The following is a 27766-nucleotide window of genomic DNA, read 5'->3' on the forward strand; positions in this document are numbered from 1 at the left end:
ATGGCTTATGACACTGCTTAATTACATCAGGGCTTTATAAATAATGTATAATTAGAATGGAGAAAAAAAAAAAAAAAAAATCCCTACCCACTGACCCTGTTTTTTTCCAAGGAAACCAGAAACGGACCTATTTTATTTTATTTTGGCCTCAGTAGATTGAAATTTACAAGTAAGGTCATAAGCATCGTCTTTCTTTTTAGTATGTTTTATCTTGAACAGCAAAGTAATTACAGAACAAAAGTAACAATTATTTTGACATGTTATTTAGTTCAATAGGACTAGTACATTAAAGACAAATTCAGACCAAAATTATAAATAAAATCCTCCACAATTAAACAACACATATGATTTAAACAAATGACAAGAATAGTAGCACAAATGGAAATGCACCATAATACACAAGTATCAATAGTGGAACACTTGCAGATATAAAGCACATATGTCTATCATCTTTAATAGTATATATACAGTCAGTTCATATGAACTTTTCATATTTTAATCAGCTGATTTAACAACAGGAATTTGCTAACTTTTTTCACACACAATAGTATTCAACACAACAACAAAAGCTGAGCTCTTAGCAAACAACTATTAAACACATGTTGTATCTTTACAATTATCATTAATTTACTAGTTCAACTAAAACAAATTATAACCAACCTTTGTTTGCACCATGACCAAGTGCAATACATTTCTGACATGACACAGATGGTTCATTAGCTAATACTGTACACAAATGCCGCATGTTTCCTTCAGATTACATGTCTTACAAAAAATATGCATCTGAGATTCAATACTTAAAATGAACACTTTGTTAATTAGAATCACAAACAAGAGGGCCAAGATGGCCCTAGTTCACTCACCTGAGAGGAGTCGGTTCATTTAATTTTTACCAAATGTCAAACTTGATCTAGATATTGTCCAGACAAACATCCTGGTCAAGTTTCATCATTATTTCATCTGCGAGTCATGATCAATGTACCTATGAAGTTTCATGATCCTAGGCGTAAGCATTCTTGAGTTATCATCCGGAAACCATTTTTCTAAGTTGACCTTGACCTTGACAGCCATTGTGTGAATACGTTTTTTGGAATGACCTTGACCTTTGACCTAGTGACCTGATAATCAATAGGGGTCATCTGCGAGTCATGATCAATGTACCTATGAAGTTTCATGATCGCTGCATAAGCGCTCTTGAGTTATCATCCAGAAACCATCTGGTGGACGGACGGACCGACATGAGCAAAACAATATACCCCCTCTTCTTCGAAAGGGGGGGGGGGCATAATGAGAAAACTGCCCCACTCCGAGCAGCCATGTTATTCAACTGGCCGGACCATTTTTGAACTCAACTCTCGTATCAAGGAAACAAATGTTCTGAGCAAATTTCAAGAAAATTTGGCCAAAAATGTGACTTCTACTGTGTTCACGTTTTCAGTAAATACATATAGAGAAAAATGCTCCGCCCACTGGCGGCCATGTTTTTTCACCGATCCCGACCATTTTCAAACTCGTCCGAGATATCAATAAAACCAATGTTTTGACCAACTTTCATGATGATTGGCCAAAAATTGTGATTTCTACAGTGTTTACAACGTTTCTCTAAAGCCAAATAGGGAAACTGCCACTATATACATATAGAGAAAAATACCCCGCCCACTGGCGGCCATGTTTTTTCACCGATCTCGATCATTTTCGAACTCTTCCAAGACATCAATTGAACCAATGTTTTGACCAACTTTCATGATGATTGGGCAAAAATTGTGACTTCTAGAGTGTTTACAAGGTTTCTCTATAGCCAAATTAGGAAAACTGCCCCGCCCACTGGTGGCCATGTTTTTCAACAGATCGGAACCACTTTTGAACTCAACCAAGATATCATTAAGACAAACATTTTAACAAAGTTACATGAAGATTGGGCATGAAATGTGACTTCTACAGTGTTTATAAGGTTTTTCTTTTTTTTGACCTAGTGACCTAGTATTTGACCCGGCATAACCCAGTTTCGATCTCGGCTGAGATTTTATTGGGACAAAGCTTCTGACCAAGTATTATGAAGATCGGACAAAAAATGTGGCCTCTAGAGTGTTTACGAGCAAATGTTAACGGACGGACGGACATACGACGGACAAAGACCGGTCACAAAAGCTCACCTGAGCAATCAGGTGAGCTAAAAAACTAATGTATTTTGCAATGGAAACATTTTAATAACATCAAATTTACTATTTGTTACCAGATTATGTAGGAACACATATTACATGTATTTAAAAAAATGTTTACTTATTAAGATATAATTCAAGAATGACTGCAATAAATAGAATCCTGAACAAACATACATGACAATTCATTAAGTCTTAATAACCAAGATTATAACAGTCCCTACATGATTATTGTAATAATTTGAACCTGACTGCAAATCCAGCCATAGCCTGTAATTCTGAGAGAAATCACAAGATCTAGTTTTCAGACAGTAACCTCATCAACAAAACCACAGAAGTGCCTTTGTGGGTAGAACACAGGAAAGGTATGTGGTAGTATGTATAGCACATGTGGTTTGTGCAAATATAAATACATGTTGACACTGAAAAAAACACCAAATATAATCATTTATCACATTTTTAGTACTTGCCATTAAGTATGATTTTACACCATTTACATCTATTTGATTTATGTTTCATGATGCAATATATTAACAAAATCTTAATTAATATTTCATTACGGTAATTAATTTTGTTTTGTTTTTGCACACAGCATAAAAAAGCAGGGCATATTCTTCATATTAGCTTGTCATCCAGTTTTGCATTGATTCATAATATCATTAAGATAGAATGTAATCTTTTTTTATCACAGTATGAATACTAATTCAGTAACAAGAATTTCTTTGGCATTATAAAGCATGATAAAGGGTCTTTGACATCCTTACATGGAATGTCTTCGAATAAAATACTTCAATAGTTTTGCAGTACAGTGTGTGGTGAATAAGATACAATATATGATTTACTGAACAATTTTGTATCACAACCTTCATCAGATCAACACAAAATAATATATAACTACCTATATATCAATCCACTAAAATTCTCAAGTTACTTCAAAAGTTGCCTACTCGTCAAAATGACGTAGGCGACCAAAAATTTTCCTCCTTTGTACCCACATTCACTCTCTTTTTGGTACCCCACGAGATCACATTTTGCACAAAGCCACCTTTACTGTCACTCTCATTAGTGTCCAGTCTCTGAGGTCCCACAGTGGGCCTAACTTGACTGGTAGAGTCTGAGGTTGAGCTCTTTGCAGTGTTCACGGTCTGTGTGATGATCATGTCCGCATGTGTAAGCGCGGTGACACCCATGCCCACTCCCCTTGTGGCCACAGTACTGGCCTCGTGCGTGTGTCTCTGCCTCATCCTATCCTCTTCTGCTCTCTGTCTTTCCAACTTGGCCTTATGAACTCGCATTCCCCCTACAACACTGGCCAGGAATGATATACCTGGCCCTTCAGTCTGTTCACGCTGCGCAGACTGCACACCAGTCTCCATTGTCACCGCCGCAGTATTCATTGTCTTACGCAACAGTCTCGGTGAGTGGTTGGGTGTAGCTGGCAGAGAGCTGGCCTTACTTGTGTAGAGTTCAAACGGGTTTGATGCGTCATCTCTCATGTCCACAAGTTCGTCTAACTCTGGGTGACTCTGAATCCTGCGCATGCCTTCTTTGACCTCCGCAATTAGTCTCAGCCTTGAACCCTTCTCAGGGTCACTTCTGTAGCCACAGTCAACTTGCGGAACAACCACAGGAATGTCAGGTTGCTGGACTGCGGTTGGATATTCTGGTTTCCCCGTTTTGCGGTCTTGTTTCATCTTCTTGTTTTGGTTGTCGCGTTTTGCGTACAGGTGCTGCATCGTGCTTCCCAGATTCAGGGGCAAATCAACGTGTATTTTTTCTGAAAATAGATAAAACTTCAGATTAAACTAAATTTCCAGTATAGGTGGAATGTGTGGTCACTAACAAGCATGTCTCCATACTAAACATATAGTAAAAAATTGCTTCAAAACAATTTTTTTTAAATAAAATTCATTTTAATTATTAAATACTTACCTGCTATCTCATGCTTCTCCTTTCCAAAGGGAATTAACTCATCCGCAATTTTAACTGGGAATCCGCCACCTCAATACCGTAATACAGGCCAGGTTAAACATAGTGCAATGCAACCTAGCCAAAAATCGGTAACCAACCCTCAATATTCTTTCAATATATATACAAAATTTTTAATCAAATTGGGGGGGGGGTGGGAGGTGGGACTTACTGATAGCAGGTAAGTATTTAATAATTAAAAGGAATTTTATTTTAAATATTTGTTTTAATATCATAAATACTGACCTGCTATCTCATGCTGATTTTGCAGCTGCGGTGGGAAGGTCCGATTATATTTTCCCAACACAGTAGAACCCATAAACAGGGTTATCAGCTAATGATAGCAAAACCCTAAACAAGGGATATCAAGTAATCTTCATTAAAACGGTATTAATTATGACTTCTCAGACAAAGTAATATGTCTATGTCGTAAAGAAGACACAACCGTTAGTGAAACCACAACAAGCCCAAACATATATAAATTGTATTGTTGGCACTTCCGAAAACGAAGATAAAAAGATGACAAAGGTGGGCGGATTCCTCCAGAAAACAGCTTAGAACACGTCAAAAAGAGGGGTGTGATTAATATATGCCCACAAAACAGACAGAGCTCTTAATTCATGCGGTCAGATCCTAAAAAGGAATGAATACTTAGATAGAGATAAGAGTAACTTTCCTTAATCGAGGTCTAACCCCGAGAAATAGAAGCCGCAGACACGTCTCCCCCCTTTTTGGGGGAAATGAAGAGTGTCTTTTGAGAACCTCGAATGGACTTCCAACTAACACTGCTGAGATAGAACTTCAAAGCCCTGATTGCCCATAGAAGTTTATCCCCATCTTCATGACTCATAATAAATATATATATTATCAACTAATGATCATTTTATAAAAACAAGAGGGCCTTAAAGGCCCAAAGTCGCTCACCTGAGATAAAAAGAAATTACCTGTTCTTTGCAGCCCAAGATATCAATGGAACAAATGTTCTAACCAAGTATCATGAAGAATGAACAACAAATGGCCCCTTGGTGGCCATGTTTTTTTAACAGACCTGAACCATTTTTTAACTCTTCCAAGATATGTCCAAATTTCATGAAGATTAGGAAAAAAATGTGTCTTCTAGACTGTTCACATGTTGTCACTATATACATATAAAGAAAACTGCCCCACTCCCTGGCAGCCATGTTTTTTAACTGATCACAACCATTTTCAAACTCGTCCGAAACATCCACATAACTAATGTTTTGACAAAATTCCATGATGATTAGCGAAACATGTGACTTCTAGAGTGTTCCCAAGCTTTTCTACTATATAAATATAAGGAAAAAGACACACACCCCCTGGCAGCCATGCTTTTTTTTACCGATCCAAACCATTATCAAACTCAACTGTCCTATCCAGGTGTGGTAGTGCAGTCTCCTTCTCTTACGCAAATGAACCGGTCACAGGAAAAAAATAAATATAATCGATATGTTTTTCATTAAGCACCCTTTTTAAAAACCGTCCAAAAACTCACTACGGAGACCAAAAATTTCGTCGAAATAAAACAATAAGATAGTTTAATCTATATGATGTTGTCTCGATAAATCCGATTCCAGTGCTACTTTTCCAATACAGTAAAATTAATAATTCGTCAAGACTAGATACATATTGCGGCATCAAGAATACGTTTAATACATATATTTCTGGACATGATTGCAATTTAAAATCTGTAATCTGAATGTCGTAGAAAAAAATTAACAGGTCAAAATAATTAGTTAAAATGTGGTAACAACGTAACTGACCAATTATCTACAACTCATCTTGCTACCAGTTGTTTATAAATAACATATATTATTTGATATTTTACATGACTCACCCAGTCCTATAAGCCGAAATGATCCGTAAAACAAAATTGTGCCTTTGTGTCGTATGAACGAATCTGCACGAAAACTACATTTAGACTCACATCGTACATCGAATCATTTCTGTCATCAGTTGTCAATAGATCAGTTTCACTATAATACCGCTGTTGCTATTTTTAGATATCACGTGACGCGTCGAATTTCAGAACGAGGCTGAACGTGTATAGATCTTTGGCGGAGCATATATCGATGATTATAAACCAGTTGATTTTTATTAATTTCATTCGGGATTTTCATGAGCACTGACACTGGTTACAATTATAGCAAACATATGCATACATGGATGTGTTGTTTACCCGGGGTTGTTTAGTCAATACATTTGATGAGGGGTTATGAAATAAACATTCTCACACACAAGTCATATTTTAAAGCCATTGTATATAGTACCACTAGTGTATACGTGTATATACATTTTATTGAATCTTATTCAAATTCAAGATACCCATTGTTATCAGAGCAAATGTGATCTGAAGAATAAACATTGATAATTGCACAAAACAAAGATATACACAAGTCGTATAATACAAAAGATTATATAACTTAAATTCTCAAAGGTATGTTTGTTGGTCTGTACTATTTTTCACGAATGATCGAACGTGTTAAATGTGTGTTGACTCAATCATAAGAAAAAGCCATAGAAAATGCAAAGCACATGAACTATTTTGATGTTGTGTCATTTTTCTTTTAACTTTTATTAATGTTCTTTTACAGTGAAAGACAATATTGAAGAATTCTTTTATACAGGTGAAAAAACAAACGTGGAACAAACTGAACTGTCTATGCATTCACCTTGATTTCTCTTTAAACGTGATTATGAGTGATAAATATAGTCACATCATGTCATTAATCTCTCTTGTGTGTGTGTGTCTTTTTTTTTCGGAAACATTCCTTAACCCCGTTGTGGTCAATGAAAATTCTTGTTTTAATTGTGTTCTTCCATACACTAACGAACACTCTTTATAAGACTATGTAAGGACGGAGTCTTATTTTAGCGGTACCCGCTAAATAGGTTTCGTGTATAGCATAAAAGCTTATAAATATTTCAAATGTATATATAAGTATTAAGCACTTAATTATGTATCCGAAAATTCTTTCACAAGGAAAATCATTTCTATGCTAATATTTACAAGGCGGACATTCATTCATACATTGTTTTAACTACCCGCACATTAATGCCCACGATATTTAGACATCCCGGACGATCGTTCGAACATTATTTTGACAGACCGGATATATATACTCCTACATAATTTCAACGCCCAGAATTCTGCAGCATATTTTGCAAATTACAGATCTCAGTGTAAGGCGATATATTCGATTATTTTTTAACGTTATCATCCTCATGATCACGATAAAATCTTACAACAATATAAAGTATAACACAAAATATGAGAACATTATTTTTTAACTATTTTAATAACGACATATTAAAATACCGGATAAAATGCCCAGAGTGCCATACTATTTTGATACAATGTGATAATAATGACCGGGATAGCAATTATTCAGGAACGAATCTCCAGGCTGTCCAAATAACTAAGGAACGAATGTCCAGGCTGTCAAAATTATGTAGGAACCATTATAAGCATTGTCATAATAACGAAGGAACGAATGTTCAGGTTGTCAAAAAACATAGGGACGAATGTCCGCCTGTGTGAAAAATAGGCTATGACGAATGTCCAGCATTCACTGTATTATTATGATTAAACTGGCTAATATCAATACAGTATTTATCTCGAGTATTTGGCGTTACATTAGTCTTAGAAATAACAACATAATACTTCTACCACGATAAGACATTGGGGGTACCATACATGGTTTTTAATGACCAGGCATCTACCACGGCTGGTTTATGACACCATGCTGTTATTTAGTATTTTTCGGCACAGTATCTGATCATAATGAGATAATTGGTTTATACGTAACACAGGGGCTATTTAACCACAGATGTATCCATAAACAAGATACATGTAGATCTTTTTTCAAATAGCGCGATAAAAAAGCTCTAACAAAGCGTTTCAAATGTGTGAAAAAATGGAGAAAAATTAGTACTTTAATCAAGACAATTTTATTTAATGTATTGACACTTATAATGTGAATTACACATTTATAACTTATTCTGACAATGTCTTATTGTATTTTCTAAGTCGTTACATCGCCGAATGTTCTAAAGAGTGAAAGGTTGAAATCAGATGCGGCGTTGCGCAGGAGTATTGGAAATTTATACACGTTCAGCCTCGTTTTGGAGTTCTGCGAGTCACGTGACTTTGGGCTCTTATCAATTTTAGCCTATTGTGAAAAGGGTCTATTACATTTATTTGAACCCAACGGAAAATTAATTCATCAGAAAGAACTGCAAGACAAAACGTCCAACAGGGCGTTGAGACGACCTTGTATGAGTAAGACAATAGAGAAAATTTGTTGTTCTTGCAAAGAACGAATAAGTTCCTGATTTCCAGATATAAGGATTGATAATATGATCACCTCCGTGTCTGTAAGTAAACCACGACCGATGTGTGATAGTTGAAACCATCACAAAGGAATCGTGAAAATGTGTTGTAAATGAAAAACTGCTAAAACGAGTTTTTGCTTTTCAAGATGTAGATGTGCAGGTGATATTCATTAGGATAGCACAAAATTGAGAAAATCAAAATACGTTGTTCTATGTAATCGTCCCTAACCTTCTCTGCTCACATCTGTATAAGATGTAAGGAAGGTTGTGGTAGAATAAACTAAATTCTTGCCAAGATAATCTTCTAGTCTAGACAACACTGAATAGTGGTACATAATGACAAAAAGATGGAAATCTGTGTCATTGAATACGGACTTAAGAAAAGACGTCTCAGCAGAAAGACCGGTGACCGGACCAGTAAATACCGATTGGTGGCCGGAACCATTAGTCAAGGATGGCTGGGGAAAGAAATCACGGCAAGCCGAACTTTCCGCTCCCAACACACTTGAAAATTGGTAGAATAGGAAAGTGTTTAACACTTACAAGTTTATGACCTATCTACAGTACATGTATATAGCCTCTTCTTTAACCAATAAAAGGCGCCTTTAAAATCCTGGAGAATACAGGTCGTGAAGTCATCGATTGCCTAGTACGGAAAAATGATTGACAGTGGTACCTCCGGAATCGGAGGTGTGATGGCAGAAAAAGGTGAAAACCCTAGGAGTAACTTTAAGGGGGTCCACCCTTGCCGGTAGAATGCTTGGAAGTCTTCAATTCTGACTTGATTAATCCATTACTTCAAGACTCCTAACCGGGATGAATTCCGAAAGGAATACGACAAGTTATAGGAAGACGTCCTGTTATGGCCAGAAGTGTAATAGAAGAAGCACTTTAAGATGAGGTCCCTCCAGATCCTAGCATCTAAGATCTGAGTTCAATAGCTCCCAAGCCATCTACAAGGCTGTAGCCGCCATGCAGTCAATCTATGTATCTTGAAAATATGCACTGTCGTAGGAGCAATAGATAAGCAGAAGTCGACACGAAATGTCGTCTTGCTAATACTGCTAGTGTCACTTATGTGTCCCAACTGGTCCGTGACACTGACTCAAAGTCTGTAGCCGACAGGTAAAGGCGGTTAAAACAATTAATCCTTTGGGTCTCGAACATAAATTAATAGAGGTCAAATAGTAATGTTCAACCTTAATGCTTGATTCTTAGCCCGATTCAGCCGATCTATCTGCAAGACCAGTAGTCTGCATGTAGCCGGTTGAGATAGAAGTAGAAATAACAGATAAAGGTATTTCATAATCTTCTAGTATAAGTAGTTCATAACCAGCACCAGAATGGATAGCTGGTCAGGAAAATCAACCATAGACCAAGTCAGCGGAGATGATTTGGTAACCAATGGTTGCCAGTAGAACATCAGTATTGAAAAACACAAAATGTCATGTAGATTGTTAAATCCATAAAATATAGTATTCAATACAATAATAGCCAGGGGTATACAACTAGGTAATGTAGACGATACCCGTGATACTATAAAATTGACCGATGAAAACACAGTGAAATACTAGTGATTGGTAACTGGTGACCTAACCGGACCGGTCAATGACAGGTAACTGTAGCCAGGTGAACGGACCAGTCATAATATGACCGGTGACTTTATCAGTTAAAGACCGAAAAATGGTGGTATCCATTATGGTCTGATAACAATGTCAAGCACTGCTCCAAAAAGAAGATCGTGCCAAAAAATCCAATCCAATGGCGATGAGACATCACTAAAGCAGACAACGAAGATTCATTCGATGACGAAAAAGAGGAGGAAGAATAGTCCGATGATGATAACGAAGAAGAGGAAAAATAATCCGCTGATGATGAACAGCTACTTATTCTGACCGGTGACCAGTGATCGGTGATATGACCTATGAACGGTGACCAATGTCCGGTGATCGGACCGCACCGGTATAATATAACTGCGTCAGAATGGAAATATCTGGTACCTAATCCCGAAGCCTGAAAGTTAAACAAACTAGTGTTCGTATACAAATACGGCTCGGTGACTTCAACATTTGTGGATGCCATAAAAAAAACCATCACACGTGGAATGGAGACATGATATTCCTAAAGGAATAAAATGCAGAACGTCGATATGACCAGTAGGTTCATTAACGCCTATGTGAGAAGTGGCGACATCCCATATAACTGCGATGCCAAAATATTGTTTGGCTACGCTGGAAATATTGTCTCCTACAATATTGTCTCTGTGAGCGTTGACGTGATCGCTTACGAGCGTATCAACGCCGAGAACTGCTCAATGAAGGAGAGGTATGTTCGATAACTATCCTGTTTGTCTATGTGAAGGTTGAGGATGTCCTCGTTTCCTGCGATGTCGAGATCTGGATCGGCTGCAATGACATCGAGATCTTCAAGAATATCGTCTCCGTGAGTGACGACGTGATCGCTTATGAGAGCCGCCACAATGAGAACTGCTCGACGAAGAAGAGCGTGTCCGATGTCTACTCCTTGATGAAGACGATGCATTTGACGATGAATAGGAGGAAGAAGAATAATCCAATGATGAAGACCGAGTTCTTTTTCTTGACCGGTGACAGGTGTTATCGGTGGCAGGCCTAACTGATGACTGTTGATTGGTGATCAATGAGCGGTGACATGACCGGTGATCAATGACCGGACTGGTGACCGGCCGGTCATATCATGACCGGATCAGACCGGTTATCAATGACGGACCAGTGACCGGCTGGTCATATCATGACCGGACCGGCCGGTCATATCATGACCAGACCGGACCGGCCCGTCAGACGTCAATGAATGCAGAGCCAAAGGTCCGTGATCAACGTCACCGGTGACGTACCGGTCTTATCATGACCAGTGTTGTCATTGGATAATGACCGTATGGCGGATGCCAAATGGTCCGGCATTGGTCGATGTCCTTGACCAATGCCATCGGTCTGATGTTGACTGACTGTCTAAGAGACTTAGCATAGTACGCTCACCATTGTGCCCGATACCCGGTGACTGATGCTGCAACTTGTCATCCATGGTCTGCGAAGTCACCGGGTATATATCCACTCTTGTTTCTGATGTAGTCGAATATATGAAAAACAAGAGCAAAACATATTCAACCATAAACTGGTCACAGACCAGATTATCATACGGCACATAAAATCATTATTTGACCATAATGAAAATTATAATAATACTGCCGTAGATCATAAATTAAACAAAAGTTTAATTCAAAACAGATGAAAAATAAAATGACGATCAATTAGATTGTCATACGGAACGTTAAAATCATTATTGCACACAATGGCAAATGATAAACAATCTGTCAATAGAAGAACACGCTTTGCACGATCTCGTAACACATTAGAAGAACATACTTTGCACGTTCTAGCAATGTATTAGAAGAGCACGTTTTGCACGTGGTTGTTCACGCCTGAAAACACCCAGCATGGTAGAAATAAACCATTGTTCGATAAAAACAAACATGGCTTACCTTTACAAATGAAACAAAATCCATTAAATCCACATAAATTGATCTGAATGAGAAATAAAAAGATAAATAACACAATTTATCTATTCAAAACCCCAATCAACCAAGTGAAATAAATCGAAACACAATTTTCAATTCAGAGCCGTAAAAGACACGTATACACCTGGTCGATCCGGAAAGAATATTGGGGGTTGGTTACCGATTTTTAGCTAGGTTGCATTGCACTATGTTTAACCTAGCCTGTATTACGGTATTGAGGTGGTGGATTCCCAGTTAAAATTCCAGCTGAGTTAATTCCCCTTGGAAAGGAGAAACATGAGAAAGCAGGTCAGTATTTACGACATTAAAACAAATAGCAAATCTAATAACATAACATATGAATATGATTCAAATCAAACTGATTTGTCTAACAGCAGGATGCACTGGCAAACATTTCATAAAAATAAGAAAGTTATTTAAAAAAAGTAAATGACATAAAGAAAGCAGGCCTGATATTTTTCTTGGACTTACATAAAGCTTTTTGATAATTTTGACCAGGATTTAATGTAAAAATGTCCTGACAAGTTTGGTTTTGGTCAACACATAAATAACAGGATAAAATTGTTTAATCAAGACATAATGTCCTGCCTAAAAAATCCCATTTATCTAATTTCATGCAGTATTCAAAGATTTTTCCGAAAAGGGTATCCGTTGCCCCTTACCTTTCCTTAATTTATATAGAAGTAGTAGTGTACAACTACTTGTTTTAAGTAGTTGCTACATGTATTATTGCTTTGATTTTAATACAGTGGATAAAGACATGTTGGAAGATGTTAAATTGTCAGTTTATTTTTCAGTTCTGGTCTTTTGCAAAACATGGTTACCAGATGAAGAGGTACTTCTCCTTATATTTCTATAATGAAACCTTTACAACTCTCTACAAATCATGTTTGTGTCAAAACTTCATTGACATAAATAATTCACAGAAACTAACAACTTATTCAAAATTTAAACATGCATTTACCCGTGAAAAATACCTAGACGTAGTCAAGGAAAATTACCTTTAACGATCACTTGCTCAATTGCGAACGTCATCACACCAGCTTGCTATAGAAACTGGGCGATATTCAATTACTCTGCAAAATGAACGGCTTTGCAATTATTGCAATATGAACGTGGTAGAATCGGAATACCACTTTTTGTTAGTTTGCCCAAAATACAAGGATCTCAGAACAAAATTCTTCAAACTTTATTTTTGCCGATGGCCTACTGTAAATAAATTTATCGCACTTATAAACTCAGAATCAAAAATTGTACTGAATAATTAAGCAAAATTCATTTTCTTTGCAAATAAGACCAGAACACTGCAGAGTGATTAAAAAAAAAAGATTTATTACAATTGTTAGTATCATTCTAAACATCATTGTGTGTACATGTACTAACTATGCTCTTGTTAATCATTGTTGTTAATTGTATGTCTTACCCACTGTATATTTGTTATATATAGTGTTTGCTATAAACATTGTATATGTTTTATGCAATAAAGAATATAAATGGAATGGTATTTCATTATTTTTTTCCTAGGTAAAGATTTTAATATGCTGTCATTGGACATTATGGCATGAACATGCAAAATAGTATTCTCAGTGACATTTCAAGTGACAAAAAATAAATGATAAGTCAAAAAAATTCTGTAATAATTTTAATAAATGTAGTTTAATATTTCTCAAATGTTTAGGAGGCAAGGGTAAAACCTCCAACCGTCCCCTATTGCACGTATACAGTAAGAGCCATATCTGGTGTTATCATAGTTACCTCTGCTCTTGTCCCAATCATTCTTTTCCTCGTCCACTTCTATCAACGGACAGAACGGCCCGTACCTACGTCTGACCGTCATCACATTCGCGTGCACAGGCTCCAACTCGACATGCGGGAACAGCACATCATGCTCCTTTGCTACAAGGTCAACCAACTTATGTGGGTTGTGGTCCCAAGAGTTCTGTGGCAATGTTGACATAGGACTTGTGGAGTCTGCATGTGACACTGGGATTGGCAACGACAGAGAACCAGTCGCCACCACAATATCAACACTCGTACCACTGGGGCTCTGACTCGGGTGGGAGGAGCTACTGCTGTAAGTCCTCACCCTGCTGCTGACCATGCTGTCACCTATCGAGGAGACAACCCTGCTGGCTGGTATGGAAATGCTGGAGCTTGTCACAAGAAATGGCGGGGTCAGTGAAGCATGACCCGGTGAGGTGTGACTGGCTGTGTTCCCCTTGGGGATGGGCGTAACCAAGAGGTTGTCTGAGGAGGGCAGGCCCTGAGGCATGTTGTCAAGAAACTGAGCTATCCGCTTGCACACACTGTTCAGTAACTCGTCTGAAAATAGACCAGCAACAGAAACATGTAAATGCATTACTTACACTGTTCTAAGCAGAGTTTGTGAATCCGTCCTTAGCTTAACTTTAAAAGTAAGCATCCCAATGTGTTATGGTTGCTGTGGTGCTACAGTCTTTGACACGATTAATGATTATCATGGTGTGTATATGTTAAGGTTTTACACACCTGTTAACTGGTGTGTAACAAGAGCACCGCATAACGGGTGCCACGCTCGGCTGCGAAAGCTTTTCAGAATTTTTTTGTTTTTTTTTGTTTAGAGGTCACAGTGACCTTGACCTTTGACCTAGTCAGGCTGTCAAGTGACCTTTTTTCAAAAAGTAGGAAAAAATAGGAACTACTTTTGCAAGAAAAGTAGGAAAAAAGTAGGAAAAAGTAGGAACTTTTTCCTCAAAAGTAGGAATACATAATACTAATTTTTTAGACACAGGTCCAGGAAACATAGCTTGAAACAGAGCAGGAGTGCCATCACATGTTCTGTATGGATACCCACTTGAAGCTACCTTAAGAGCCTAGAAGAGTTAAGCCTTTTGTATCTGTTCCTTGTGTGATGGTTGTACTTGCATACAGATAGATTTATCCCCACCACCCTGAGAGCTGCTTGGCTTTGGGGCACTTCCACACTTTTGTGAATTATCATGCATGTATTTCATGTTTTCCTTGTGTTTTTATCCATCTGCATGACTTATCAGTTGATTAGCACCAGAATTACAACAAGATGGACTTCATTCAGACGGTACAATATCTTGCAAACTCATTGCCGGTATCTCTCTTGCACCATGATCCGAGTGTTTTTCCACTGTTGTCCAACTTTTCCATCCATGAAGGGTTAAACTTTGTTTTCCCACTAGGCATTTTAGCACTTATAGTGTATCTATGATAATTAAGTTTCAAGCAAAGCTACCCTGATAAAGAAGTATAATTAGATGCTGTTCATTTTGGTGTATCATCAAATAATTGGTTAGAGGTATTCTGTGTATCGATATAAAAATGGTAATATATTGTGCATGTTATATCCTTAAGCAGAAGACCAAATTTATTTAGTGATACACCAACTTGTTGTACAAGATTAATACTAGTATATAAAGCAGTGTCAATGCTCTGCTACAGCTACATTGTGAAACCTTTAAATTGACAATAGGGTGCAGTTATAATAACTTAAGTTACATTTAAAATGACTGGTCATTGCAGAGCAGATTATGCAACTGGAGATAGGACCTTATCACCTGACATCTTTTATGACATCATTGATTGGGCAATGAAACAGTTGCACTACATTGTTTTTTTCCAGTTTCAAATAATGGTTTTTACATTATTGATGACTTTGCGGGAGTGTAATAATGCCGTTAAATAATTTTAATACTACGCTGGAACACCTTGAAGTTACCTCACTAGCTATGACATCATTAGACAAGAATTGTGTTTGTCAGAAACACAATGCCCACTTTTGCGCCGCTTTGAAATAAAATTTCAATATATCATTTGGCAGGTTTAGAAATTATCTCCCTTTTAAAGCTTATTACTTCCCTTGGATTGAAGTTTTTTACTTTTGACCTTGAAGGATGACCTTCACCATTCACGACTCAAAATGTGCAGCATCATGAGATACACATGCATGCCGAATATCAAATTGCTATCTTCAATAATGCAAAAGTTATGGCCCATATTAAAGTTTTCGGACGGACACACAGACAGACAGACAGACAAACAGACTAACAGTACAACTGCTATATGCCACCCTTCCGGGAGCATAAAAATGTATCAGGGCATTTAGGCTCTGTGCATTTATCTTTAATTACTAAACATGATGTACCTATGATATCAATAGAACATCATATCTGTTGTCATGTAATACAGAATTTATTACATTATATTTGTAAATGATGAAAACTCGGCAAAGCATCACTTTTATCTTTTCCCCATAACTTGTGTAATAAATTCCATATTACATAACCACTCATACAATACATGGTATCTCTATATCTCTACATTCCAAACAGCAATATCATGTAAACATGCATAAGGTTTGGTAAAATTGTTGTCAATGGAAACAAAATAAAACTGGAATAAACAATGGGCTCCCTCAGCTCTTGCATCACTGGGAACTGTGTAAGGTAGTGAAGTCTGCAGCGTACAAATGCTAAGGAAGTAAACAAGGCACTATTGTTACTTAAAAAAAACTTGTCAATATTTTCAAAAGTTACATAAGAAATAAATATTTATGCTTCCTGAAGAGGTGCTAGCAGACAGTCAGCATGGGTTGTAAGGTCTCATCTAGATGAATGCACATTAACAGGGATACAGTCATGCCATAGATTCATTCATCCTGCAAGTTTACTAAATAAACTCTTAAAAAAAATTATTTTCAATTGAAAATGAAAAAGTAGGAATAGTAGGAAGATTTGGTAAAAAAATAGGAAAAAAGTAGGATCCTGATGAAAAAGTAGGAAAAAGTAGGAAATAGTAGGAAAAAGTATGACCGCTTGACAGCCTGCCTAGTGACCCAAAAATAGGTGTGGCGTGTAGAACTCATCAAGGTGCATCTACATATGAAGTTTCAAAGTTGTAGGTGGAAGCACTTTGACTTTAGAGCCTATGTTTGACTTTAGAGCCTATGTTAAAGTTTTATATCACAGTGACCTTGACCTTTGACCCAAAAAATGGGTGTGGCATGCCTACAGCGAACAAGCTGGCTATGACAATACTTCCGGTTTTCTCAGAAAACAGAAGAGCTAAAAATGTGCTAAAGGCCACTCACCCTGAAGGACTACCAGCTGACAAAATCAGGTAACCCTTTATTTCAGTTTCAATTATCAAGCATGATAATCCATATACATTACTTTCCAATCCACTTTGATATATCTGTCCTTGTAAATTTTTTGTATTTCAAAATGATTGAACATATAGTTTGGATATTTAGTGTGAAAATACATGCTGTTCATTTTAATATTACCCTCCCCCCTCCCACTGTGTGACATTAACTTATTTACAGTAAGATCAGAGCATTAAATAGTAACATATAGCTACACGTCACAGTGTAAAGGCTATCATGGAAGACACTTTCAGCCTAAATTGGATATTCGCTGAGAAGGGACTTCCTTTAAAAAAAAAAAACATTAACACTAAACGTGTCATCCCTGATTACTGGTAGTCTGTGCAATTTATCATACTAAAAGCCACTTAAATCTACAGTACATGTAACACAAACAAATATTTATCAGGTTTTTTTAACACATTTTTTCTTTCTGCAAATTTTAAATTATAAAAATATTTGTAATTTCTACACCCAATTGATGTTTACATAACAATAAACTATCGCACCTTATTTCTTAATTATAATAGCCATATTAATACCCGGTAACAAATGGTATATATTAAATAGTTTTTATCAGTAAAAAGGTAAGAAAAAATCATACCCAGTTCTGTTGCCATCATAGTCCGAGAGGCTAATTTCCCTGCCAAAAAGTTAGTTTTTAACTACTTTAAACACTATGGATAATAATATATTAACTTTGTTCACTGTATGAACCTGCTAAGCAATCTAGATATTAAATCTTGCAACAACCTATATACCACTTTATATACACTGCAAACTTTCTGATAACTTGGCCTAAAAAACAGACGAGCTTAGTTTTGGATAACTGCCAGTTTTTTATGAACTTGACTTCAAATACAGACAAGCTTATTTTGGACTTACAACAAACAAACCTTTGTTCCTCTGCATACATGTTGTTTTGTGTGTAGTGTTTATCAGGTTGAACAACATAATTTTGTAACTGAATTGTTTTGCTGAACAATATATTTTTGGTCATTTAATTATTTTGTTGAACTAAATTGGTTTGGTCAATAAAAAATATCTATTTATAACAACTTAAAATGATAAAAGAATTTCTAAGAGAAATCAAAGAATAATAAGCCAATTTGAAGTCAGAATACATTCTATTGACATTATATATCATAAAGTTTTCAATAGCACATGATTTATATCTAAATTTTCATAACAAATAATAGTGTTTTTTAAATACAGCAAATTTATACAGCTTTTATAACTGGCTGTATTTTTCAAATCGTTTAACATTTACACTACCTTCTAAGTATACAACCCTTTTTATAAAAACAAAAAGTATACCACACTTTTTATAATAATACAAAGTATACCACCCTTTTCATAATATTAATTCAAAGTATATTACCCTTTTTATAATAATTCAAAGTATGTATATCACCCTTTTTTATAATAATTTAAAGTAAATCACCCTTTTTTATAATAAACGCGTCATTAATGATCAATATTCCTTACACAATCAATCCAAACATACACACAACATGAATCGTTGACTGAAAAAGTCAGCAGAATAAGCTACACTGTACACAGTCAAATGACTGGTATACTAGTGGTATATTATTATGTGCACTGGTAAAATGTGGTTCCATGCCTATGCATCAAGTGCTGTCCCAGATTAGCCTGTGCAGTTCTATTTTTTGTTTTTCTCCTTAGAAATGACTTCCTTTAAACAAAAAATACAATTAAAGCGGACTGCACAGGCTAGTCTGGGTTGACACATTAAGCACAGTCACACATGCATGAAGTCACATTTTCCATGAAGAGACTAATATAAAAGAGTAGAATATTTAAATCCTTATAGTTATAAACAATCCCTTATGAAAAATGTAAAGCCCATAGTGAACTTATTGGAACATTACCATATGAAGTATTTCTGTAAAACAAACATAGTCCAGTAATCCTATGAAAAAAAAGCACCTAACCATCAACTAATTGCAACAGAAACGGTTTCACGTGCAAAATCATCTATGACGTATAACAGATGACAGGAAAAAAGTCTAGCGAAATATTTCCAGGGCAAACCTGTTAAAACTTCATTTTATTTATGCCCCTCGCGGACGTTTTTTTTAAATAAAGTATATTTTCCATTTTCTATTAAAACAACACATTTCGGGCAAACCAGCCAACAAAAACAGTATTCAGTAATACATCAGTTATGAAAACAGTATTATTTTTCTATTTCCTAAGTGTATCATGAAGTTTCTTAACATATTTACTCATGTAAATAGTGCATTTATAGGGGTAAACTTACCCCACCCACCCATTAAATACATGTTACTATTAAATCATGCCAATATATTATGGCATGTGGAACTAAAATTTAACCAAGATTGGTTGCATTGTCATTAGCTTAAAATAACGCACCACTTAAGTATTATAATGTTTACACTTAAAATCAAAACACTTCTATTATACCATATTTTACATTCTAGTATAATACAAAGATAACCTGTACGTCTCAAAACTGCTCAAAACTGCATGTACATATAATGATTTTTCTTCTCCAGGTGGAGCTAATATCATATCTATAAGCTTAACCTCTTCTTTCATTTGTACTGCTAAACCAATCTGTAGAGGAGGAATCAACACCTTTGGTCTTACTGCTTGGATAATGGCCTGTCCAATAGAGGCAATCTTAACATCTGCTTTTTTATCGCTGAAAATTTCTCTAAGAAATGTTTTTAGACTATCCGGAATGTAGTCAATATTTTCCTGTGTAGACATAAGATCAGAGCCAGAGTCAGGGTAAGACAATTTTGTTGCTTTAATATCCTTTATCAGTTAGCAATAGTTGTGCTGCTGTTTTTATTATTTCAATTTTATAAGCATCAGAATCGCTACTAGACTTTTGGTAAAAGGATTGAAAAATTGATAATGCAGTGTTTCTAAATGTGATTACATTCTGCTTTCCATTCAATTCTGTGATGACAATAGAGGACCCAAAATGCTCTAGTAATCTCTTCTTCATATGAGTTGATGTATAGGAGAGTTCTCCACATAGTTCTACCATTTTGTCAACAAGGTCTTTTAGTGTTATTTGTTCGTCATCATTTTCAATCAGGAACTATGCTATTTCCTGGAAAGCAAATTCCTGTGCCATGTTCACTGGTCTTCCACACTTCTTTCCTTTTTCATTGCCTGACCGTGGTATATTTTTACCTGTCCTAAAATTTACGCTGCATGACTGATGGTATATAGCAACAGCAGCCGCTAAGTCATGTATAGTTTCCAATCTGCTTTTAATATCTGAACCCTATTTGTCATCCCTATCTATACATATGTGTTCGATGTTCTTTTTAAATTCAACTGTTCTAACAGGGTATACATTATAGCCTCGTTTTCTTCCAACAAATTTGGCACGTTGAGCACAAAATAGACAATTTGTACTGAAGTTAAATCGTTCAGTGTTAGATCGTAACGATGGAGATAATACAGTGTTGGCTTTTTATTAAAGGATAACTTGATTCGAATTGGGTTACAATAATCTTTCCGACAATGTACATATGAACTGTCTGTCCGGGTAGGGAAGTAATATTGTCCAAGCAAACTTTGCTGGCAGCATTTATGCTATCACTCCCTTTCTGGCGTAACTTAACATGATCTTGGTCATCTGCAAGTGATTGGCATCATATCAGGCAGGTATTGCTGAAAGAATATATGAATACATGCTGTTTCAACCATTAGGCAGAACAGTCTTTTGTGACATTCCCAATTGTGACAAAAGGAGCATTTGCTCATAACAAGCAATTCCTTGATTTGACACAATGGATTTTAAAGCCGTCTGCTGCCTGCTGCAGATGCATTCAAAAGCGTTTAATAGAATGAAGGGTTTATATTTTCATACATATTGTGTATTTCAGAATACAAGTAAATGCATTGTTGAACTTTATGTTTATAAAAAAACTATTTTTAAGAAACAACAATTATCGATATTCACGCAATATTGTGTTTTTTTTTTTTTCAGAAATAACAATAGTTGATATTCACGCAATGTTATTTTTGTACTATGTACAAATGTTCACAGTTCCAGTATGAATCCTGTAGTAAATTTTGTTTTGCACTCATTAATAGTTTGACTGTACTGTGGGGTTAATTTATTTATATGTTTGTCATTGATGCTTTTGAAAAATGAATTATTTAATTTCAACTGCAAGCTGTAAATGTTGAGTATTTACTAGCGTTGCGTGTAGAATGAATGGCTATTACCTTTCCGATGCAGCTGCAGCAGGTTTGGTGCTGATCAGATTGTTTGGCAGTTCCATATTAGCATCTGTAATAGATGAAACAAATTAAAGTCTCTATAACGCTCAAAATCAACCAAAATTTCGTAATCTCTTTCTTAAAATAAAATTAACACCTAAACAATCTGTGTTCCTTATAGCAATAGCCACGATTTCAACGCTAGATGTGGTATGATAACATAGATTTTTGTATATACAAGATGCGCGTTTTTATTTATTTGTGACACAATAAATTCCATTTTAATATATATTCATAATACACACGAACACCATGTTAGTGTTCATGTGCCGTATGAATAGATATCGTTGAAATTAAAATGGAAAAAACAACGAGCGTTTTGTATCTTCAAACACCTATTTTACCAGACCAAATCTGGCGTTAAAATATCGGCAATTGCCATAAGGAGCACTGACGTTTAATTGGTTAAGTTTATTTTACGAAATATTGTACGAAATTTTCGTTGATTTTAAGTTGTACCGTATTTCCTCGATTATAAGACGGATTGACTATAAGACGAGACCCCAACTTTAGGTCCAGATTGGCTGTATTTTGCGTAGACTCGCTTATAAGACGGGGCAATTTTTTAAAGACGAAAATCGGTAAAATTTCAAGTCAAAATTTGTTGGTCGGCCATTTTGTAAGTAAGTACAATACACCAAGTAAGCTCGTTATCGGATTCGTTCCCTGATTCACGTCATCCTATTTTCAATACAGAGTGTATGATTATGTATATTAATATATTAATGTATGCATCAGATTGGCCAATCAAATACCAGGTATGTCATTTAAACTTGATTAGTGTTGGAGGTATAATGCCATCTGTGTCCATTAAACACCCAATTAACGGCTTAATAAACAAGAGTATTGTCTGACAATTAGTTGCTAGCTGTTTGTAGCACCAAGCTATCTGCAGGGGGTCTGTTAGGGGTCAATACTATCTCGAATTGTATCAATAAAACTGCCAATTAACGGCTAGATAACGGTTGCACATGTTGATAGTCAGTCGGCAATAAACAAACTGTCATCTGTGACAATAGTGTTTGCACAACAATTGCAGTTTAATTGGAAACAAATAGGTGTTTTATTTAGAAAAATAAAGATACAGATAATAAAGCATGACGTACATTTACCCTGCATTCCCTGAAAATAGAACAAAATATGCAAAACATTATTTATTATAATGAAATAGATAGCCGATATATTTATATAAATTTAAGAAACGTTAATTGTTTCCAACCGATTTATTCAAAATGACATAAGCGATCTAACGCTGATTCTTCACCGCCACAGTAGCAACGATCCGCAGTAAATATTTTGCTGCAAATAGAAAATAATAGAATAATAACAACAGTATTTGTACACATTTGCTTTAATAAATTTTTATGTTTAATTTTTATTCGATTTTAAACTCGCGAGTATTCCAAACAGACATATCATTTATAATATATCATAACATAAGGATGTAAGCGGCAAATCACGTATCTAAACGAAAGTAGTTTCTTTTCTTCATCAGAAATACGGTTATCACTTCACAAAAATTGGTAAAGAAACTTATTTTTTTTTCGTAGACTGCGCTTATAAGACGACCCCCCCACTTTAGGCCTTAAAAAATCGGGAAAAAAACCCGTCTTATAATCGAGGAAATACGGTAATGTTACTTAACATATATTGAGAAAATAGAGGAAACAGAAATGGAAAAATTAAACTTAAGTTTGATCAAAGCTGTACTTATTTTCCTTCACGTGGTATGGCCGATGTTTTTAAACACACTATCTTTTGTTTATATAAATTTACATTATCCTGTAGCATTTTGTCATGGCATATGAATCATTTATAAAAACACTTTTAAATAAATATATATTTATACCTTTTTTCGAAATTCTAAACCCACACCTTTGACATCGTTGATTGTTGATCAAACATCTGTAATAAATCAAACACATGTATTCAAGAAAATAACAGTTTGATATGTGTGTAAGAGAGTAACTTATTTACTATAAACAGCTTTTGATTTTCTGTTGTAATAATACTAAATGAAACATTTATAGCTTAACTCAATATTTCGGATTATATTTTTTTTATAGTTTAGAATTGTAAATTTAAGACCATAACTTATTATTTCTATTTTATATATGATAATTATTCATAATGAAATATTGAAATTATTAAAATGATTCAAATATGTGGAAAATTGAAAGCTTTTTTAACATTAGGTAAGAAAATTCTCAACAGTTTCAATCAGTAGAATATTTTAAGAAGTTATAGGGAAAAAGAAGCAATACGAAAACGTTGTGGTACAAATGGCCAAAACAAAAACGTTATGGTAAAAATGGCCTTCCGTAGTTTAAAAAAAAATTATTAAAATCTCGATCTTTTCTCTCTTATATTTCATATTTGTTTGTGTGTTTCAAGCATTCCTTAGATGCCTACATATGTATATTTGTGTAAAATGTGTGTTTGCTGCTGACTTTATTGCATATTTGAAGAAAACTATAGGTTCCTGCATCATCCACGAAAACTAATTACAAAGTGGTACGCAGTCTATTACGTAGCGCATTCTTCTATTACTGACGCATTTGTTAGGAGAAAAACATTAATTTCCAAGATGAAAAGAATAATATTCAACAAAGACATCTTAACTTACCTCCAAAAATGACTTAAATCTAGGATCTTTCATCAAAAGCAGACGATCACATCATATTGCGCGAACGCTTGTATACCGTGCATCTGATCATTTTATCTTCTACGGTGGTAATTTAGGGCCATGAAAATCTGTCATATTAAAAGTCATTTTTCGGTAGTTTGCCCAGGCTAGACTTTGCTAGACTTTTGATATGTTGAAGAGGTGATATTTATCTACAACATTATCGAAAAATTATTTCTGTTGCAATTAGTTGTGGGTACAATTACAGATTGACTGGACTAACACCAGAAAACTGAATGTGATATTGAAATGTGCATGTACATGTACAATATAAAGATATTCAAAATGGTCTGTACTTCAATCCATCCTGTGGTGAAAGGTGAATGACCATCAATAAACTGCGAGGTCATGACACAGTTTCAAGGCAGGTTGAATACCACATTCATACCAATCATTAAATGATCATTGAACTAGGAGTGAACTGCAGCAGGGTTGCACAATCTCATATGCACTTTCTTGTCCTTGATGTAACCTTTAAGCTATTTGTGACTTGTCAGTAAAGCAATTCTATAGAAATTAATCTAAAATTAACCTGCAGACTGGGAGAGAACTGATAATATGCACAAAGTTCTATTCAGTATTTGATAATCACACCTTTGTTAGTTCATTACAAAAGCTGTGTTTGTGAAACACAATGCCCCCTACTGCGCTGCTTTGAAGCCGCACGGCAGCTATTTTAGAAAAAAATGACCTTTGACCTTGAAAGATGACCTTGACCTTTCACCACTCAAAAAAGTGCAGCTCCATGAGATACACATGCATGCCAAATATCAAGTTGCTATCTTCAATATTTCAAAAGTAATGACCAAGGTTAAAGTTTTGGGATGGACAGACACACAAATACAATGACAGACAGGCCAAAAACAATATACCCCCGATCATTCGATCCGGGGGCATAAAAACTGTACATACTAGTATAATATGAACCATGTCATGCAAAAATGGTTTTTATCTAATATGCCTTATGAGGCCAGCATAGCTCCACACCAGCCTGGGCAGTTATTAAATGTGACCTTGACCTTGAATGTAATTAGACAGCCAATGCATGCCACACGCTAGTCTACATGCCCAATTTGTTTGTTTTTATCATTTTATGGCAATGCAACTGGACTCGGATTGATAGCTGTCAAAAAATAGTTATTTTTTAGTTGAAACCCATGTTACTATTATTATATTTCATTCTGATTTTGGGCATTTCCGGTCCAAACACACTTACATGTAATTATACAAATGTAGTATCCAAACATGGTTCCAGCACCTATGCAATAATATGCTTTGCAGAATGTGCTGGTCTTAATCAAAGGTAATCCACATAATGATTTTGTTTGCAATTGAAGGAAATGCGTCATGTACAAAAAACAAATAAAATCTTTGGTTTCATTTACAAATGCAGATTTAATTTAAATATTTAAAGACAAACATTTTTTATTTAATGTTGGTGATCATTTATCTATCACAGGAGTGATTAATGATAGAGCAATTGGGTCTGCGCATACCTACGTAAGAGGGCCGTATATGGGTCATTAATAAAGGGAGGTAATTGTCCACTGTGCAGAAGTTTTTTCCACACATTAATTTAATTTAAATAAATGGAAACTAATAAGAGTTAAAGCCACACACCTTATTTGGCATAGCAAATTTAAGAATAAATAAGAAACATATTTTATATATGCCAATTAGAATATATCTGGTGGTTACAAGGTAGAAATCCGTCTTTTTAGCGATTAACAACTTAAAAATAATCACATTTGTCGAAACGGACGTATACGTCCAAAAATCCTACTTTCGGTTTTAAAAGCGGTATCCTTTGAAAAATAATAAATTATTTGCTAACTAGGCTATAGATTTAATTTTATCTAAGCCAATTATAATATATCTGGTGGTTACAAGGTAGAAATCCGTCTTTTTTTAATTTTAAAAGGTAAAAATAATCATGTTTTTCGAAATTGACGCACACATGTATACGTATGGAAATCCTACTTTCGGTTTTAAAAGCCGTTTGAAAAATAATAAATTACTTGCTTACTAGGCTATAGATTTAACGACAATTTTGCACACTTTCAAATTGCATCCATATGTATTAATTAATGTGTATTTCATTTCAAGGTGTGTGGCTTTAAAAGGGTACTTTTCTTAACAGAAACGTTAAATTGCCATTTATACATTAATTTGATGCTGCTATATATCGTCTTTTGCCTGTGTAAATAAAGTTACATAATGTGTTTCCAATATTAGTGCAAACAAAGCTCTATAAATCAACTTATTTATTTATAAATCTTTGCACAAACAATAATAACCATTTTAAAGGGAGAAATCCAAATAGTAAATTTAGTATAATAAGATTTGTTTCTGATTCATCTCAATGTTTTCAAGTTATATTGTGAGACTAACTCACATATCTGTATACAACAAAGTGTGTTAACTTTTTTATGTAAAAAATATGCAATTTTAATAATTTATGTGTGCTGACCACATCGATTTCTGGTAAAATAAGAGATTTTAAGAACAATAATTGAGAATATGCTCTATTGAAGAAGATGAACAAACATATCAAGCACACTGGTTGGGTTTCAGATAGGGATTTCTTTTGAGCATACGCGTGCTATTAATCAGCAGCACACAACAGACCTGACTGGAGGAGGACTTATGTATCATGTCCCTCTTTTCTCCCTAACTACCAAACCGGTAAAGGGATTGATGATGATGATTATGATAATCTTGGACAGATTGGAAGGTAATATTACCTGTAACCCTGAGTACGTAAGTATTTCCAGGAGGATTCGCCTATGTATGTTAGCCTGTGAGTGTGTCATAATACGTATTACCATGGAGGGCCATTCCCAAAAGGTATAACCTAGCCTGTGACAGTGTGTTTAAGCTGGTGACTGTGTGTTTGAATACGTGTTTGCCTGGAAGTGTATTCCCAGAAGTATAGCGCCATTCCGTGATGTGTACCAGACGAGCCGACGCGTGAAGCCGACGAGTTCCCTCGAAGACGACGAGGACGTTTGGTGCCATCCTGACGAGGATTCCAGTCGGTGTTTATGTGAGTATTTAGTGTCGTTGCAAGTTATTTTTGTTATTGTAGTAAAACCCACGAATAGCTAACCGGGTAAAAACACTACATTAGGTTACAACCAAACACAATAATAATGCCGTAGATAAAGTGAATAACAAACAGCCACTTGCAAGCACATATTTTATATTTTGACATTACGGAAACAGTCGACAATTTTGATGATAAAACCAAAAATAACAAGGTTAAATGCATAAACATGATATTAAACAGGGACCTATACAAACAATTGTTTGTATAGGTCCCTGTATTAAAGGAAAAAAGCTCCAGTTTTAAGACAACTTCAGTTGCTCGGCATATTAATTGATTTTAACCATGACACATACCTTAGAAATTCTGTATTTATGTATACATTACTTCCTCTGACTTGAGTAGTAGAATAAAAGCGACAGAGTACGTTCCAATCAAGTTTTTGGACACCAATTTGGTCAAACTTGCAAAATGCTCATGTGTCCTCGTAGGTTTACATGACGTTCATGATGTCCCGATTTAGAAAACTGACCAATCAGAAAAGTGCAACTATGGC

General features: G+C 35.4%; 1 protein-coding gene across 5 annotated transcripts; it reads right to left on the bottom strand.

Moving 5' to 3' along the window:
* Nucleotides 1-178: 178 nt before the first annotated feature.
* LOC127841250 (uncharacterized) lies at nucleotides 179-27745 on the bottom strand. Of its 5 annotated transcripts, XM_052369919.1 has the most exons (6): nucleotides 27567-27745; nucleotides 24105-24232; nucleotides 23328-23383; nucleotides 21425-21488; nucleotides 13789-14355; nucleotides 179-3936 (listed from the first exon to the last, which is right to left on the bottom strand). In XM_052369919.1, the coding sequence occupies exons 5-6, from the start codon at nucleotides 14303-14305 to the stop codon at nucleotides 3110-3112; spliced, it is 1344 nt and encodes a 447-aa protein (XP_052225879.1). In that variant the 5' UTR covers nucleotides 14306-14355; nucleotides 21425-21488; nucleotides 23328-23383; nucleotides 24105-24232; nucleotides 27567-27745; the 3' UTR covers nucleotides 179-3109. The 5 variants fall into 5 exon arrangements, with proteins under 5 accessions (XP_052225879.1, XP_052225880.1, XP_052225881.1 ...); XM_052369920.1 differs by lacking the exon at nucleotides 24105-24232; XM_052369921.1 differs by lacking the exons at nucleotides 23328-23383; nucleotides 24105-24232.
* Between the last annotated feature and the right edge of the window lie 21 nt (nucleotides 27746-27766).

This window comes from Dreissena polymorpha, chromosome 8 (genome assembly GCF_020536995.1).
Source record: "Dreissena polymorpha isolate Duluth1 chromosome 8, UMN_Dpol_1.0, whole genome shotgun sequence".
In the NCBI taxonomy this organism is placed as follows: domain Eukaryota; kingdom Metazoa; phylum Mollusca; class Bivalvia; order Myida; family Dreissenidae; genus Dreissena; species Dreissena polymorpha.

Coding starts and splice junctions, on each gene's coding strand:
- LOC127841250 (XM_052369917.1), bottom strand. Junction 3,937..13,788: donor TGATTGGGACAAGAGCAGAG/GTAACTATGATA, acceptor ATCTATTTTCAG/AAAAAATACACGTTGATTTG.